The sequence below is a fragment of the Zonotrichia albicollis genome, chromosome 4 (genome assembly GCF_047830755.1).
Source record: "Zonotrichia albicollis isolate bZonAlb1 chromosome 4, bZonAlb1.hap1, whole genome shotgun sequence".
NCBI classification, from domain to species: Eukaryota; Metazoa; Chordata; class Aves; order Passeriformes; family Passerellidae; genus Zonotrichia; species Zonotrichia albicollis.
This window is the reverse complement of record NC_133822.1, coordinates 27,309,862-27,325,048: the sequence shown is the minus strand read 5'-3', so window position 1 is coordinate 27,325,048 and position 15,187 is coordinate 27,309,862. Positions and strand designations below refer to the sequence as shown.

Genomic DNA, 15,187 nt, shown 5'->3' with positions numbered 1-15,187 from the left:
TAACATCAAAATTTAGCAATAGCACAGCTTAAAAGTGAGATATACAGGGATGCTGAGGAGTCTTAAGTGATTCACAAGCCACACACTTAGAGGAGGCAGACCCAGGCAGGTCAGATATTTCTGTCTCACTTTTGATTCAACTAGTAATTGAAAACAGGTTGTTTAATTACTGTTCTGGCAGCACATTGCCTCATAGCAGCCTTATAGCACAAGAAGCCTGTGATGGATAATTTTTCTTCAATTTCACTTCTGCACCTACATTCCACACTCCATTTCAGCTGACTTTCTTCCAGTTGCAAACACTTGGCCACGACTTCCAGAATCACTGAGAGTTTCTTTCGCTGTTTTTTTTCTGTTAATGCAATCTTCTCAACATCCAGCTGGAGAGATCCTAAGTTTTCTTTTAAAGATGATCCATAGGAAGAAGAAGGAAGTATTTTAACATCATTGTAGGGAAAAAGAAAATAATTAGAAACATAAAATGACAGCGGAGCACACAAACTCTTGTTTTTAATGTTCAGTATCATTTAAGAGCTCTGCAAAAGGGAGAGGACTCAAGTCACTCCTTGTAGCATCATCCCCCAGGCCTTACTCTTTCCCTTTCTTCTACAGAAATCCAAGGAGTGAATCTTTTCTGTAGATATTGTACAAAGTCAACATCAATTCATATATATAAGTTCATTGCTCAGCAAGTGAACTATGAAAAATCAGCCAGTCCTGCTCATGCTGCTGCTCTCAGCCCTGGTGGAAAGGAGATTTAAAAGACAACCCCAAGGAGAGTAAAAGGGAAAGAAAAATATAATAGGGACAGGAGAGATGGAGAAATAGGTAACAGGCTGCTCTAGGAGGCCACATCTTTATACAAGCACCACATAGTGCCAAAAGCCTCTTAAATTTTACAAGTTCCAGAACCAGAACAGCTCTTTGAACCCAGCCTTTAATTTTATTTTTTTTTAATGCAGGAAAACATATATTGCCATGCTGATTCCATCCAATGTTTCTGGTAGCACCACAAGCCACCTTTGTGTCCCTGGTTTATGTTCCTGGTTTGTGTTCCTCCTTCATTTCAGAAGTGCTGAATTTCACACTTCATAGTTAACCTTTTCATTATGTCAACTAGCAGGTATTAATAATTTCTTAGACGTAAAATAACCATGTGAAACAATAGTGGGAATTTGTTCAGAATTGTGATTATCACAGCTGGCCCTCAGTGCAGTGAGAAGTGATGACAGGTCCTTGCTGCTGTGATTCCTGAGGTTTATTCTCTGATTGGAAAGCTCCTCCATGAGATGTCTGCAAGAGCTAAACTCAAAGGACCAGCTCACCCAGGAGATGATGAAGTACCAGCCCATCATACAGATCTTCTTCCAGACTTTTAACTACTATGTGTTCCTCTTTCAGAGTTCTGTTGATCCACTCAGTCAAGAACTGCAGGGGAAAACAAAGCAATTATAATCCTGTTGTTCAGACAGCACAGCACTCAGTGCTATATTCTGTTTCACTTCTCTTCAGTCCCTTATCTCAGATCTTGGTTTGCTTTCAATCTCCACTTCCTTTGTGCTTTTTGGTAGTTTTCTAAAGGGTTCGTTTTTCCTAATTATCAAGTGAGACAGACATCTCGCTACTTATAGTCTGAGGAATTATGTTACACAGCTCAGGAAAGAGACACTCTTCCCACTTCCACCGGGGAAAAGGCTCCACAGTACACTTCCCATCCCCTGCCTTCATCCCACATCACAGAATTCACACAAATTCAACTGCCAGGCAGAAGTTTGTAGGAAAAGCGTCTTGGCTCATTCTGTGGATAGTTTCTTGTACTCATCCACACTATTAGCACTCCTTCCTCTCATCCCCTGGTTTTGTTTTCTTTTTCTTTCTGTAATATTGTACCACTCAATCCCCAAATACCTCCTTGGAACTTTCTTACATGGTAGTCCTCCCACTGGCCTTCCAATATCCTTCCTGCCTTTGCAAAGGGGAAGCTGCTCAGGAAGCCAAGGTCTGGCTACAAAAGGAGAGGAACCACATGTGCTTCTACGTGGAAGAACAAAGCAGTTCCTCAGTGCTTCTCCAAGCATGTGCTTTTTTCACATGTGTTGAGGGAAAGGGAATATGACCTGGTGAAGCACAACAGAAAAGCAGTAGCCCCAGCTGGCTGCCAACATGAGCATCCCTCTTTTAAGAGGGAAGGGTATTGCTTTTATTGCTGTGATCGTTATGAGTGAGTGTCTGGAGTGGATTATATCCTTCTCACTTGCTGTAAACAGAGGAGAAAATTCGTACCAGATTCCTGTAAACTCGCCAACATTAACAAAAATGTAAGAACAGTTTGAAAAATCTCTAAGAAGCTTGAAACTGCACAAGAAATAAAAAAGCCTGAACTGCGAAGCTGTCAAACTGTAAAAGGCATCCTAGGCTAAGAAATAACAAGAGCAGAAAGCTGTGCTCTTCAGCTTGGTGACACTTCGGAGGTGTGAGGGGTAGAGCAGAACTCTGAACACAAGAGTCCAGCCAGAGGGAAGTAAGAAAAGCAGCAAGCACTGCCGAGCAGCCCTATGGCATCCCTCCTTTGCTCTCCCAGCCTGCAGCTCACACAGTTCTGCTCAGTTGTGGGGGCCCCACTCAGCTGCAGAGCAGATCCTCCTGTCTACAAATGAGCAAACAAGAAAGGAGAAAAGGAATACTTTGTGAAGTTTGCTGCTGGCTTCCAAATTTAACCATCTTCTATTTTACATGCAGCTGCATACGTATAGCAACTACAGGGAGCCATTTTGTATTTCTCACTTCTCCACAGCCACCTCAAAAGGAAAATGCAGTGAAAGTGTCTCTCCCCAGTGAGTTTCTTTGCTTCCCTTGTTCTTCCCTTGAAGATTCCTCCCTGTCCCTGTCTCCATCCCAAATGTTTCTCTAGAGAAGCCATCAAGTCTTTAGATTAGGAAGGCAATCAAGGGGCACTGATGGAAACCCAGAGGACTTTGTCTCCCTCAGGACACAATTTCCATCTCCTCATCACCCAAAGAAAAGACATTGGGCAGTGATGAACATAATTTCAGGAATCTCCAACAGGAAATGGATTAAGCACTGAAGCTCACAGAAATTTTCATAACTGAGGAAAACTCTTCATTTTCGGCAATCTCAAAATAACAAATCCAGTCTTTCTGTAGACAACATAATTGCATTTGCAGCACCACTTTTCAGACTTTCCCTTTGGTATAACAACATCATGAAAACCTGACACAAAATCAAAACTTTTTGATCAAATGTGCATGAATACCTAATATAGAAACACGCCTACATGTTTATAAATGCTGCAAAATACAAACAACAGCACATATCTTAAGCTGCTTTTCATAATATTTATAACAATTTCAGCACCTCTATAATGCAAAGAATGCAAAAGACACATGCCATTTTTCTTCCTGGAAGTTTTATTATGTGGACTGTGTCATTAGAGAAATTGAAACAGTGATTGAACTCACTGGAGAGACTCAAAATTAGATGGAAATTAAGTACTTGCCTGTGGAATAGGACTCATCCTTCACAGTTACCTCAAGAAGGTAATGCACCATAGAAGGGCCTGAAAGCTTTCATCCTGAATTCCTGGTGACTTTCATACTCTTCATCCCATCCCCCTCTGCTCTCTGCTAACCTTGCCAGCTGAGCCAGCTGCTGGTGAAGGCTGCTGCAAATCAGTAGAGCACTCCTAAAAGTTACCATGGGATCAGTGCAGCAAACCTGCACCATATCTCTTTTTAGTCACAGCAAATGCTGACATTTCTGCTTGAGATCCCAAGATTCCCAAGAATCCCTGGATTCTTGTAGCTGCTACGTTACCCTCACAATGAAAGAGCAACTGGGTGCTTCTGGTGTGGCTCACCCACGCAGCCCAGGTTAGGAGAGGTGTCACATCAGAAGCCACTCAGGTTTGTATCTGCACTCCACACCCAGCAGTGCTCACTGAATTGGAAGCTGGATCCTGTATGGCCCCAGCCACCCTGATGCTGTCCTGGAACAAAAGTTTGGCATTCTTTGTGTGAAACTCAAATGCCAAAAGCAGAGTTCATTCCCATCTGCAGAGATTGGGGACTGGGGTCACAAGGCTGGGCAATTTACAGGGCTGAAAGAGATTAAAGAGCCAGGTTCTTTGTTTGCTTTAACACAACTTGAGGTGAGGGCTAAACAATGCAGTAAAAGAAGTGGTACCAGTTTCAATTCTTCCAGTTTGGGGTTGTTGCTTGAGGTTGGTTTTATAAGTTTCCTCTTCTCGCCTGTGGAAGGAAGCAAACAAGATCTATCACAGTTATCAGATATGACTAAAGCAAGTGCAGCTAAATCTGCTATCAGTTTGATATTCCCAGTATGGCTGATTGCATGATGTAGAAGAATTTATTTTTCATTTTAGCTAATTCCTTATGAGCAAAAAACTGGTATAGCGGACTACTAAACCTGCTGTTGGAAATTATGCTTCAGTGTACTTCAGATGAGTAAGATCTAGATGGACAATTCTAGAAAGAGGAAAACACACTTGGTCAGATATGTGTGAAACTTAAATTTCAGTTAAAGAACCAGCTGGACTTTGTTTTGCTTCTTCATGATCTGTCCCCAAAGAGTCAGCAGCCAAATGACACACACAGGGCTTACTCATTTCTGATACAGCCATGGGATCACTGTTGAAAAATATAGAATTCATTTGTACAGCACATTTTCTGTTTGGCCCTTCAGGTGATTCTTTGGCCTTTTTTCTGTCCTGGTTCATAAAGCACATACCTTTAGCAATGACATCTTCAGTTAGGAATCGATCAAGTGTAGAAGGCTGTGTAAATGCATTTAAAAAGTCTGGATCCATTGTCTTTAATCACTCCTGGTAAACTGGTAAAAAACATTGCGGGGAAGGGAACATGAGTAAAGAGACATAAAGATCCAAATTAGTGCTAAGAAAACAAACAAACTGAAGGGGGGTTTTTATCAGTTACTATTTCATCACTAGCTGCTTTTAAAAAAAATCTGAAAATATATTTAAATGTGTGCAAAGAAAAAGAAGTTAAAAACAATTTTCATTTTTTTGGGTTAATCATCAAAACATAGGAAAAAAAGACCTGAAGACCTGAACTAAAACTTGTTTTAATCACATCTAGTTGTATTTTCCCTGTATTAGATAAGTAAAATCCTATTTCAATTGAAATGAAAAACAAGCTTCCCTAGGTATTCATGGACATGAAAAACCATGAATGCTTGAAAAATATAAAAAATAATAAAAAATTATTAAGGACTATTAAATCAAGAATTCAGTAGTTATATTACTGAGACAAGTTACTAAATAGAAGCAGCTTCCTTTATTGGACTAGCTGGTACAGATGTGGGGAGACAAGGACAGCTATTGGCATCTGAATAGTCTCTTTTACAAATTCTAGTATAGAGTCATAGAATCAGTTAAATTGGAAAAAAACCTCTGAGAACATTGAGTACCAACTGTTCACCCACCACTAAATCGTGTTCCCAAGTGCCACATCTCCATTGCTTTTGTATCTTTCCAGGGATGGTGACTCCAGAACTTCCCTGGGCAGCCTCTTCCAATGCTTGAGAACCCTTTCAGTGCAAAAATTTTCCCTGATGTCCAACCTGAACCTCTCCTGGCAAAGCTTGAGACAATTTCCTCTCATCCTGTCCCGTGTTCCCTGGGAGCAGAGCCTGATCCCCCCCAGCTGTCCCCTCCTGTCAGGGAGTTGTGCAGAGCCAGAAGGGCCCCCCTGAGCCTCCTTTTCTCCAGGCTGAGCCCCCCCAGCTCCCTCAGCCCCTCCTGGTGCTCCAGCCCCTTCCCCAGCTCCGTTCCCTTCTCTGGACACGCTCCAGCCCCTCCATGTCCATTTCTTGTCCTGAGGTTCCCAGAAGTGCCCCAGGATCTGAGGTGCGGCCCCAGCAGTGCCAGCCCAGGGGACAGTCACTGCCCTGGCCCTGCTGCCACACCATGGCTGGCACAGCCCAGGTGCCATTGGCCTCCTGCCCCCCTGGGCACACCTGGCTCCTGTCCAGCCGCTGTCCCCAGCACCCCCAGGGCCTTTCCCATCTTTCCAGCCCCTCTGCCCCAGCCTGGAGCTGCAGGGGGTTGGTGTGACCCAAGGCAGGACTGGGCCCTTGGCCTTGTGGAATCTCAGAGCACTGGCCTGGGCCCATGGATCCAGCCTGTCCAGCCTCTGCAGAGCCTTCCTGCCCTCCAGCAGATCCACACTCCCACCCAGCTGGGTGCTGTCCATGAACTGACTGGGTGTGCCCTTGATCCCCTTGTCCAGATCATCAGTGAAGGCATTAAACAGGACTGGCCCCAGTGCTGAGCCCTGGGGACTCCTTGGGACTGGTCACCATCTGGATTTGACTCCATTTCCCACTGCTCTCTGGGCCCAGCCTTCCAGACATGCAAGAAGCAAAATGGTTCTTCATAAACTAAATGCACGCTGATTTAAGTGCCAGAAATCAGAATTACAAACTGCAATTGTACTGTGGCCTACAGAGGTGAAAGAAATTACAGGAGGATGAGGGCTCTGGACACTTAGAGCAGACTATAGTTCTAGTATGAGTAAGAGAACTCATCCTTCCCAACAGTCCAAAAATCTTTGGAAGTCAGAGCAGAGCAGTTGTCATGACCAGTCTTTTATTGCTGGGCCACGGTAGGAGAGGGAGAGGGGATGCTGACTGGTTTTGTGCTTTTTTTAACAGAAAATGAGATGCTTCAGAGGTTCCTGCAGGAGAGTTCTTCCACTCCCTACCCACGGTGCCCACATTGAGAGCCCTGTTTCCTGACTCTTCCTGTGAAATGAGTGGAAATGGGACTTTTAAAAAAAAAACAACAAAGAGCATTTAAATGAGTAGCTAATCCTAGTTTTAGGAAAAGAAACTTCCTAAAGTGCACTTCAGGCACCTGGCTGGTGCTGCAGGTGCCTGAAGTGAGGTGCTTCCACCACTCAGAGCAAGGCACCTGCTGAAAATGCTGTGGCACAGAACATCTCCAAAGTGGCCTTCCTCTGCTCAATAGCTTTATATACCAAAGAGCACAGTGCTGCTCTGAAGGCTTTCACATATTTTTTACAAGGGCCAGTCAGTATGTTATGAACATGTGTTTTAACAAAGATTTTCCAAAGCTGACAGAATATGAGTAGAAAATAGTAATTGGATGCTTTTGCACATCAATCTGGTAAAACAAATTGGTACAAAATTGCCAGCAAGGCACTAGGAGAAAGGATCACAAGAGAATTCATTTAATTATGGTGGCAGCAAACTGAATGCCATCTGCAAAAAGGTGCTTGATTAAAAAAGATAGGAGAAATTGAGTGATGTAGTGCCTGAGGAACAACTGAGCTGTGTGAGATAAGACTGCCCAGATGAAATTAACTGAGAGAAGTTAATTAACAGAGAGCAACCCAAAGGACAACTTATTTTTAAATTAGGTTTCTGACAGCTGTGATGCCTTGGGGAAGTCCAGCTTATAAAAGAAAAGGCCTGTGTAAGCCACAACTTATTCTCACTCAGCTTTGCAATATTCCATTTGTGTATCTTTAACTTTCTTCAGCTATCAAAGTGGTGTGTTGCCTGCCACACCCCCGGGCTCTTTTTGGCCAAGGAACCTGAACATCAGAAGCCACTCTAAAATTTGGAAACCTGTAAGGAAAGGCCTGAAATTCAGAATTTGCAATAAGGTGGCATAATATCCTCTAGGGCCTCAGTCCTGTGTGTCAATCAATCAGAGTTAAAATTGCTACCCTGGGTAAGATTAACTTGCTTGGTTTCCCCCTTTCAGTACCTTAGGAAAAAAAAAAAACAGAACCCCAAAATATATAAGCAGCGCAAGGATATAGAGACACTTCTCCAAAACACCTTAACAGTCTGCAGTTCAGACTTCCTAAAGCAAAGCTGGTGGGCCTGGTCACTAGGAGCTGTCAGCACATTTGCTCCCCATGAACTCCGTGCTCACCCCTTGAACATGTGTCTGTCTCTCTCAGCTCTCAGCAGTGAGGAGGTGCAGTGTGGCCCTACACCACCTGAAGCCCCATCTCCTGTTTCTAGCTCTGATCCACCAGCTAGCTGTTCCTGAAGGCACCAGGCAAACACCAGCTGATCCACATTTTTCACTTCATTAACATTACTGTGTTAATGCTCCGTGTCACTCCTGCCCTAGAAGCCCAGAGCCTCCATGTCCATCTCTTTCCAAAACTGAGCAAAGACAGCCTATAGTTACCCTTCCCTGGAAAACCAGCTGCTCATCCTCAGGGTTCTTTTCTGAGCTTCCTCCAGCATGATCACAGCCGTTTGGAAGTGCTAGGAACCAGACCTGCCCAGATTTAGAAGGGCACACTGCAGCATGCACAGTGGTCTCTGCTCCTCTCCTCCTAAGTCCTGCTTGCTTTTTTCATCACTGCTGACCCTTTATTGGGAATTATCTATTAGATCTCCAAGATCTTATTCTTACATAGCAACACACCAATGAGAGCCCATCATTTATTGTATTTCAGCTCACATTTATCAGTATTGATTTCCCACAGGCATTTCAGAGCCTGCAGTTCTCCAGCATTTAATAGATCCATTGCTTATTACTCATAATTAGCATTCACAAGCAGCCCTTCATGTGGCTGTGCAGCATATTGGTGAGGCTTTGTCCCAGGCAACAGCCTTTCAGAGAATAACATACTGCAGGAACAACACAAAATGGAACATGCCAGTGTTGGGACACCTCCTTGGGTGAACTGTTTAATGATAAACAGGAAAGGTCAGAAAAGTTGATTGTCACACACAAATTTCCATTTTTGCTGCAACCAGCTCCTGCCTCCCATCAGATAAATTTGCTGCTCAGAGCTGTGGCTGACATTCTGGTTTTCCAGCCCTCATCCTCCCACACAAGGTTTTTTATCAGTACTTGGAATACATTGTAAGAGACAACTGCTCGAATACCGACTGTACAGGCATTTCATTACAGCATCTTTAAATAACATAGATTTTTAATTATGGCGTATTCAAAGGAAATTGCATTCTCTGAATGAAATGCTCATTCTCTGAGAATGCCCTGGATGCACAGGCTTTCCTTTAAACCCAAGGGGTGTTTGATTTCTTGCGTGCCACCTGCAGTGGCTGCCAAGAGAGAATTGTTCTTAGGTCAGGAGTTAGGCTATTGCACAAACTTGCCATGTCACACCTACTGATAAAAAACTAATTCAAGTTGGGTCAGAGCTCATTTTTCCTCCATGAGCCTTCACAGGGTCTGGCTCCCAGACATCCCCAAAGCACCACACAAAGCACTAATGGGGGTCTCTGACTTACAAATCAGCTGTAGAATATTCACAAGGCACTTTCCAGTGCTACCAAACTCTTTCACTTGTTTCATTTCCTGTTTGAAAAGACAAAAGCCCCACTCTGCCTAGCTCAAACAAGTAGATCACACAAAGGAGGAGAAAAAAACCAAATGGGAATGTTAGTAGTAATATTTTGACCTTTGGGAAACCAGAATGAAAAAATAAATGAGGGGGGGAAAAAGAATGCACATTGTGCACCCAGTTTAAAATTTACATTCACTTCTCTGTGTAGTACCAGACTGCTCAGGAGCCATGTTTGCTCATAAGTATCAGAAGAGATGTTATCTTAGTAAGAACAAGACACACAGACACAGAAAATCCCCCAGTTAGGAACATTAATTATGAAAAAAAGCACCAAAGGAGCCCCACTTTCCAGACTTACTATTCTCTCCTTCAGTAACTCTCCAGAAGCTCTTCCAAGACCTTGTCCCAGCAGTAAGGATGCAATTTCTGGGGGTGAGGGCTGAGCCGAGGCTTGGAGGTCTCCCATGCAGGGCAGCACAAAGCACATAAAGGGGAAGTTGTGCCACAGTTCTCTGCTCTTAAAAACGAAACCATGGCCCCATCCGGAACTTAACTGTGTGTGCTGGCCCCTGCTGCAGAGACTGAAATAAACAGGAACACAAGTGCAGAAACATGCAGCCCTGCAACTCCTGAAGCACCAGAAGGTATTAAAAAGATATGATTGTTCTTGGATGGCACTGTCCAGCATGACTGGGCCGATTTGCCTCTGGCGTGACTCACAGAGCACTTCTGCTTTGTAAATAATAAAAACCTAGACAAAAGCAGACAACATCATATTCCAATACACCTTTTCGTCGTGCTCCTTCCAGTATTTTATAAAGCAGAACAGCACCACTCTACCTACCTGGCAGAAGGAGAAACCTACAAAATTAATTTATTTATCCTTAGAGAGGAAGTTAGCCACACCAGGGCCAAAAACCCTGATGTGAGATATGAGTTATCTCCAGCAGGCAGTGCTGCTGCTCTTCCTCCCCTTTCACATCAGTGATTAAAGAGGAAGAGCTCCCCACAGAAACCACTTTCCCTGAACGTTTCCTCCAGCTGTGAGTTGCATTTATTAACACACCTATTTCCCTCCAAAACCTGATGTATGACCAGTGCATGAGTATCCAGACTTAAACAGACAGCAGTAGTCGATCCTGTATGAGTTGCATTTGATGTTATGCCTATGATGCCTAAATATTTTTTGCTTTTTATACATTTTTCATGTATTTGTTGCGTTGCAGATGACTGTTAATACATGGTTATATAGTTCCTAGAGTTTTCCTACCCTTTCTCTTAGATTTTACAGTAATAAGCAATCCCTTTTAACATTCCTGAAATTCTGTTGAGTCTTAATCTCAAGAAGGGAGCCTCTAACAAGGACATTTTGTTTTGCAACCAGAATCTGAGGAGACATGATAAGAAAATAGGGCAAAGAAATCCCTGGACAAGCTCCAAGGGGCTGACCCAGGGTGGGTGTTTCTGTAAGTTCTCAAAGCACATCTCATGCACACACCCCCACCACAAACACCTGGCCCCCACATGAAAATAGCCACTGAAGAACAATTCAAGGATTCAACAAAAACAACAAGGTCTGATAATGCATTTTTCTGCTCCTTCACACAGCCCTGCTGTATTGGAGAGCCACTCTACACTCTCTGCACACCAGAGCAAAGGGAGGCTCATCATCCCTAAGTTCTTCCCACAGATATTTCCACTGAGAATAAAAAAAAAAGTAGAAAACAGTGATCATTATTTGTTTATTTGAATAAATAGTACAACTGTCAAAAACCATGCATAAACACTCCTGCTGTGAATTTTAGCAAACATAGCATTGCATTGTAACTTGCTTACAGTACACAACTCATCACTAAGATGGATATCTCCAACATATGACAAGTCCAGAATTTTATCTGCAAGGCTGGTTTTTAGTAGTTAGAAATCCAGAGTAAACACTGTTAAAAACAGTAGAAAAGACTCTTAAAAAACACATTAATACTGACAGTACTGGGGTGTGGGGAAGAGGGGTAAGAAATTCTAGACAGTTTAAATTGATTTTAAAAAATCTGCCACTGTCCATTTTTCATCTTGAAAACCAGAATGAAGCTGAGGACTATCTGAGCTTTTTCAGTGGTAATACAGCTCACTGTAACTGAGTGTGTCAAGTAAATGCACATAAAAGTCAAATTGTATGGACAGGAAAAGACAAACATTCATTAAGCACTTACAAATGTGGGAGCTTTAATGCTGCAGAGCATTCAGCATTCCAGATGAACTCAACAGGATTCAGACTGGTACCCATATGTAAAACCCCCCAGTAACACAAAAATATCATGAATAACATCTTTAACACTGACTCAGCTTTCTGAGAGGCAAAGAATTATGGTGCATGTGTCACAGAAAGGCAGGATAAAAGCAGGTGTTCAGAGAAGCTTTACCTACATGGCTTCTCCTGGAAACTGGGCTCACTGGGATGAAGCCACATGTCAGTTCAATATGCCCTGCTCACAAATCTGGTTAACAATAAATACAGTGTCTACAGAACAGTGAGCTGGCCAGACAGCCAGGAGCCAAGGAATGAAAAAAAGTATTTTCCCTGTGCAACATCTCCCAACAAACAAGACCACAACAGAACAGGCTGTGACTCCTGATCCAGGCGCAGTCCTGCTGACAGGGACATTAACAGAAGGAATGCTAAAGGAGACCCGTGGTTGTAGCAAGGGGACCAGAAACACAGAATTCAACAAAACAGACACTCTTTCATAACCTGTCATAACCTGCTCACCTCTGCTTATGTGCCCTGAAGATGCCAGCTCTATGATCCCAGCTCACAAACAACCATTCCCTTTCTAAAGCCAAATCACCCTCACTCATACCTTCTTTTTATCTTCTGTTTGCTTTTGATATTAATACTGCTTGCAATTTCAAAAACTACACTCTCTGGAGGTCTTTCCCAGCAACTCAGAGAATATAAACAGAGCTGGCACCTCCACATGACCTGAAGGAAGGAGGATGGAATAACAACTATTTAACAGACTTGCTTCCTGCAAATAACCCTGCATTAAACTAAAAGTTTGAGAGACTTTTCAGCTCAGTGACCTTCCAGCCTCATGATACCTTTATTTCTCAGCACAAAAGTTAGACCAATTTCCTTCACCTGCCAGGAGAGCTGTCCACCAGGCCTTAGCATCTCTCTTGGTGCAAGTCTCCTCTGTTGGTGTTGTGGTGGAGTTTAGTGGCACCATATGACCTGCACATCCTTGTTCCAGGCTCAGTATAAACAGAGAGAAGTCAGCTCCTTCCTAAAGCACAGGCATGCAAAGATTCCCCAGAGAGCCTTGCAGAGCAGAGGAGATCTGAATTTTTCATGCAAAAAAAGGGCAACTTCCTTCCACCTTTCTTTTTTTTAGAGGTGTGAGGGAAGGTGATCCAAGTAATCCAAATACTAGAACTCAGAACCCAAAAATACAAAGCAAAGAAGCAGAAGCTCATTTCTCTCCCTCTGAGATGAAAAACTGCTTGAGAAGGGAAGGAGAAAATCCCAATTGTAAAATTATACCATTCAAATAGCATGTTTTCTCTTGAATCTGAGCTCAAAGGCAAATAATATTTGGTGCAAAAAAATTGAAATTTAGGGAAAGAAGATGCTGACTTACAACTGGACTCAAGTGAGCCTATGGAGCAGAGCAATTGCACTTGCTCTCCTTCAGGGCACTCTGCCTAGTGTTTCAGCCCATAAACAATGGATGCCCATAAAACAAAAGCTGCTGCTGTGATACATAAAAGCAGCAATCAAATCTCTCCTCTGTGTGCTCAAAGGAAAAGGGTGATACTGAATGCATATTCCACATATCATTTACTCCGAAATTGCCAACCCCATTTCCTCCACAAAGCTCTCCTCAAAAATCCATTCAGATAGCTCCTGCTCCAGCACATTCCCTCTGTTAGTTAGTGCAGGGGAAAATGCACTAACCCAGCCTGTGCCTGTGTGACCAGCTCTGGACCAACCTGACTGAAGCTGCCTAACAGGTGACAGTGGCCCTAGCAACCAAACTTTCTCCTAGAAGAGATTAAATAAAAAATAGACACCAAAGGATTAGTTGGTAATCCCATTGCAAGACTTATTCTGTGTAAACACTGAATGGAAGTAACACTGAGTAGAAAGAGGTGAACACAAAAACTGAAGCTTTTGCCATTAGCTTCAGACAGTGCCTGTAATTCCCCTCAGCCAACCCACCCAACAGAACACACAAACCCTTATTTAATAGAAAAGGCTCAGCTTCTAAATAAATTCCAAAGGTGATTTTCTACTGTTAACACTCTAAGCCTGGAAAATCATCAAATGCCAGTTGCAACCAAAGAGTATGCAAAAGAAAGTCTTCTGCAGAAGTAAAGAGTCTTGAGCCATGAGGAAAGTCTCATGTTCTCCCTGCTTATTAAAGTAGTTAGTGGTATATTTCCTTTCTCAAAAGAACATTTGTGGGTCATAGCAAACAACAGATCCATTTGGCAAAAGTGTGAAATACCTACACATTTTCAAGTGACCTGGAGAATATACATGCATCATTTTTAGTGGGATTGTCTTGCAAACAGCTACAGAAAGAACACATCAGCTGTAGGAAGAATGCAAGAAGTACATAGCATAAGGCACAATGGGAGCATGCAGAGGGCGTGTTTATTGTAACTTCTGCCTGGGGAGGCTGAAGGATGAAGAGATCTCAGAAGCTTCCAGGATCACTCAACGTTCTTGTACTTGGTGAAAAGGTTGTACAGAACCCTGAGGGTAGACTTCAGGTCCAAGTTGACAACATCTGTGGAAGAAAAGGAGAAATCCTTAATTTGTATTGTGTTTTTCCTCATTTGTCCTGACAGGAACAGAAGTCCCCACTTCTCAGAGCTGATGGAATTGTGAATAAAAAAAAAATCCACAGATTTCTGATCTCCCCAAGCCTTTTAAATGTCCTGCACAATTTGCTCCAAAACAGCTTTACAATCACACAGTCACAGCTGACTTCTCTCTGGGAAACAGGAGGGTAATTCCCTTCCCCAGCTAAAATTGGCTACAGAGAAAGTCTGCTTCTGTCAGAGACCTGGGATAAGGCTTTGGGAAATACTCCTAATGACTTCCTGGGCCACAGAAGCAGTGAACAAGCAGTCACGCACATCCTGAGGTACTGAACCACAAACACAGCTCTGATATGGTCCATGAATTAACAAAGCCTGTATCCTTAGCAGACTCCAAGCTTTTTATTTTTTAATAACCCTTCTTATCATGCTGGGCCAGGGAACAGGTCAGGAATAGCTCTCAATAAAAACCTTTCCTGTTAGCACCTCTCCACCTATACTACAATAAAATGCCAAGAATGCAGGGATTCTGAGGGGAGGCACAGGACAGAGAAAGCTGAAGACGTAGAAATAAAGTTTGGATATAACATGACAGAAATGAGTAGGAAGCAGCAAAAAATACACAGTGACCAATATATATGGAAGGAGAAGTGAGGAAGAACAGATAATTTAAAAATCATCAGAAGTCCTAGGAAGACAGCAAACTGTTAAGAGACCAAGCACAATTAATGTGAGGTCCAAGGGAAACCCCCCCACTGTCTGCTTTGAAGACTCATTGCCAGGACCTCTCCACCCTTCCCTCCCACCTCACACTGGATACCACTCTTTACCCCCATGCTTCATCTGGTATTTTCAATAATCTCTTAAATATTATTTCTACACTTTTTGCTTGTATTATTTTACATATTTCATTTATGATTTTCAGTTCACATTTGCAGAAGAATCTTCTCCTGCCCCAAAGAAAGATCCGAATTGCTGTGAAGTCATGCATCCTAAAAAAA

General features: G+C 42.9%; 2 protein-coding genes across 9 annotated transcripts in view; both read right to left on the bottom strand.

The window, feature by feature from the left end:
* The window catches only part of PARVG (parvin gamma), a 34,713-nt gene extending 23,770 nt beyond the window's left edge, over window positions 1–10,943 (bottom strand). For all 5 annotated transcript variants that reach the window (XR_012579955.1, XM_074539244.1, XM_005492751.3 and 2 more), the window contains exons 1-5: window positions 9,718–10,943; window positions 4,768–4,869; window positions 4,204–4,268; window positions 1,326–1,428; window positions 260–400 (exon numbers count right to left, since the gene is read on the bottom strand). Coding sequence is in view for 4 of the 5 variants with exons in the window: in XM_074539244.1 (XP_074395345.1) it covers window positions 260–400; window positions 1,326–1,428; window positions 4,204–4,268; window positions 4,768–4,846 (388 nt within the window). In the remaining variant the exon portion in view is untranslated. The remainder of the gene's footprint in view (window positions 1–259; window positions 401–1,325; window positions 1,429–4,203; window positions 4,269–4,767; window positions 4,870–9,717) is intronic.
* A 1,505-nt stretch (window positions 10,944–12,448) lies between these two features.
* The window catches only part of PARVB (parvin beta), a 50,028-nt gene continuing 47,289 nt past the window's right edge, over window positions 12,449–15,187 (bottom strand). For all 4 annotated transcript variants that reach the window (XM_026796814.2, XM_074539241.1, XM_005492750.4 and 1 more), the window contains one exon: window positions 12,449–14,152. In XM_026796814.2, the coding sequence (XP_026652615.1) occupies window positions 14,076–14,152 (77 nt within the window). In that variant the 3' untranslated portion in view covers window positions 12,449–14,075. The remainder of the gene's footprint in view (window positions 14,153–15,187) is intronic.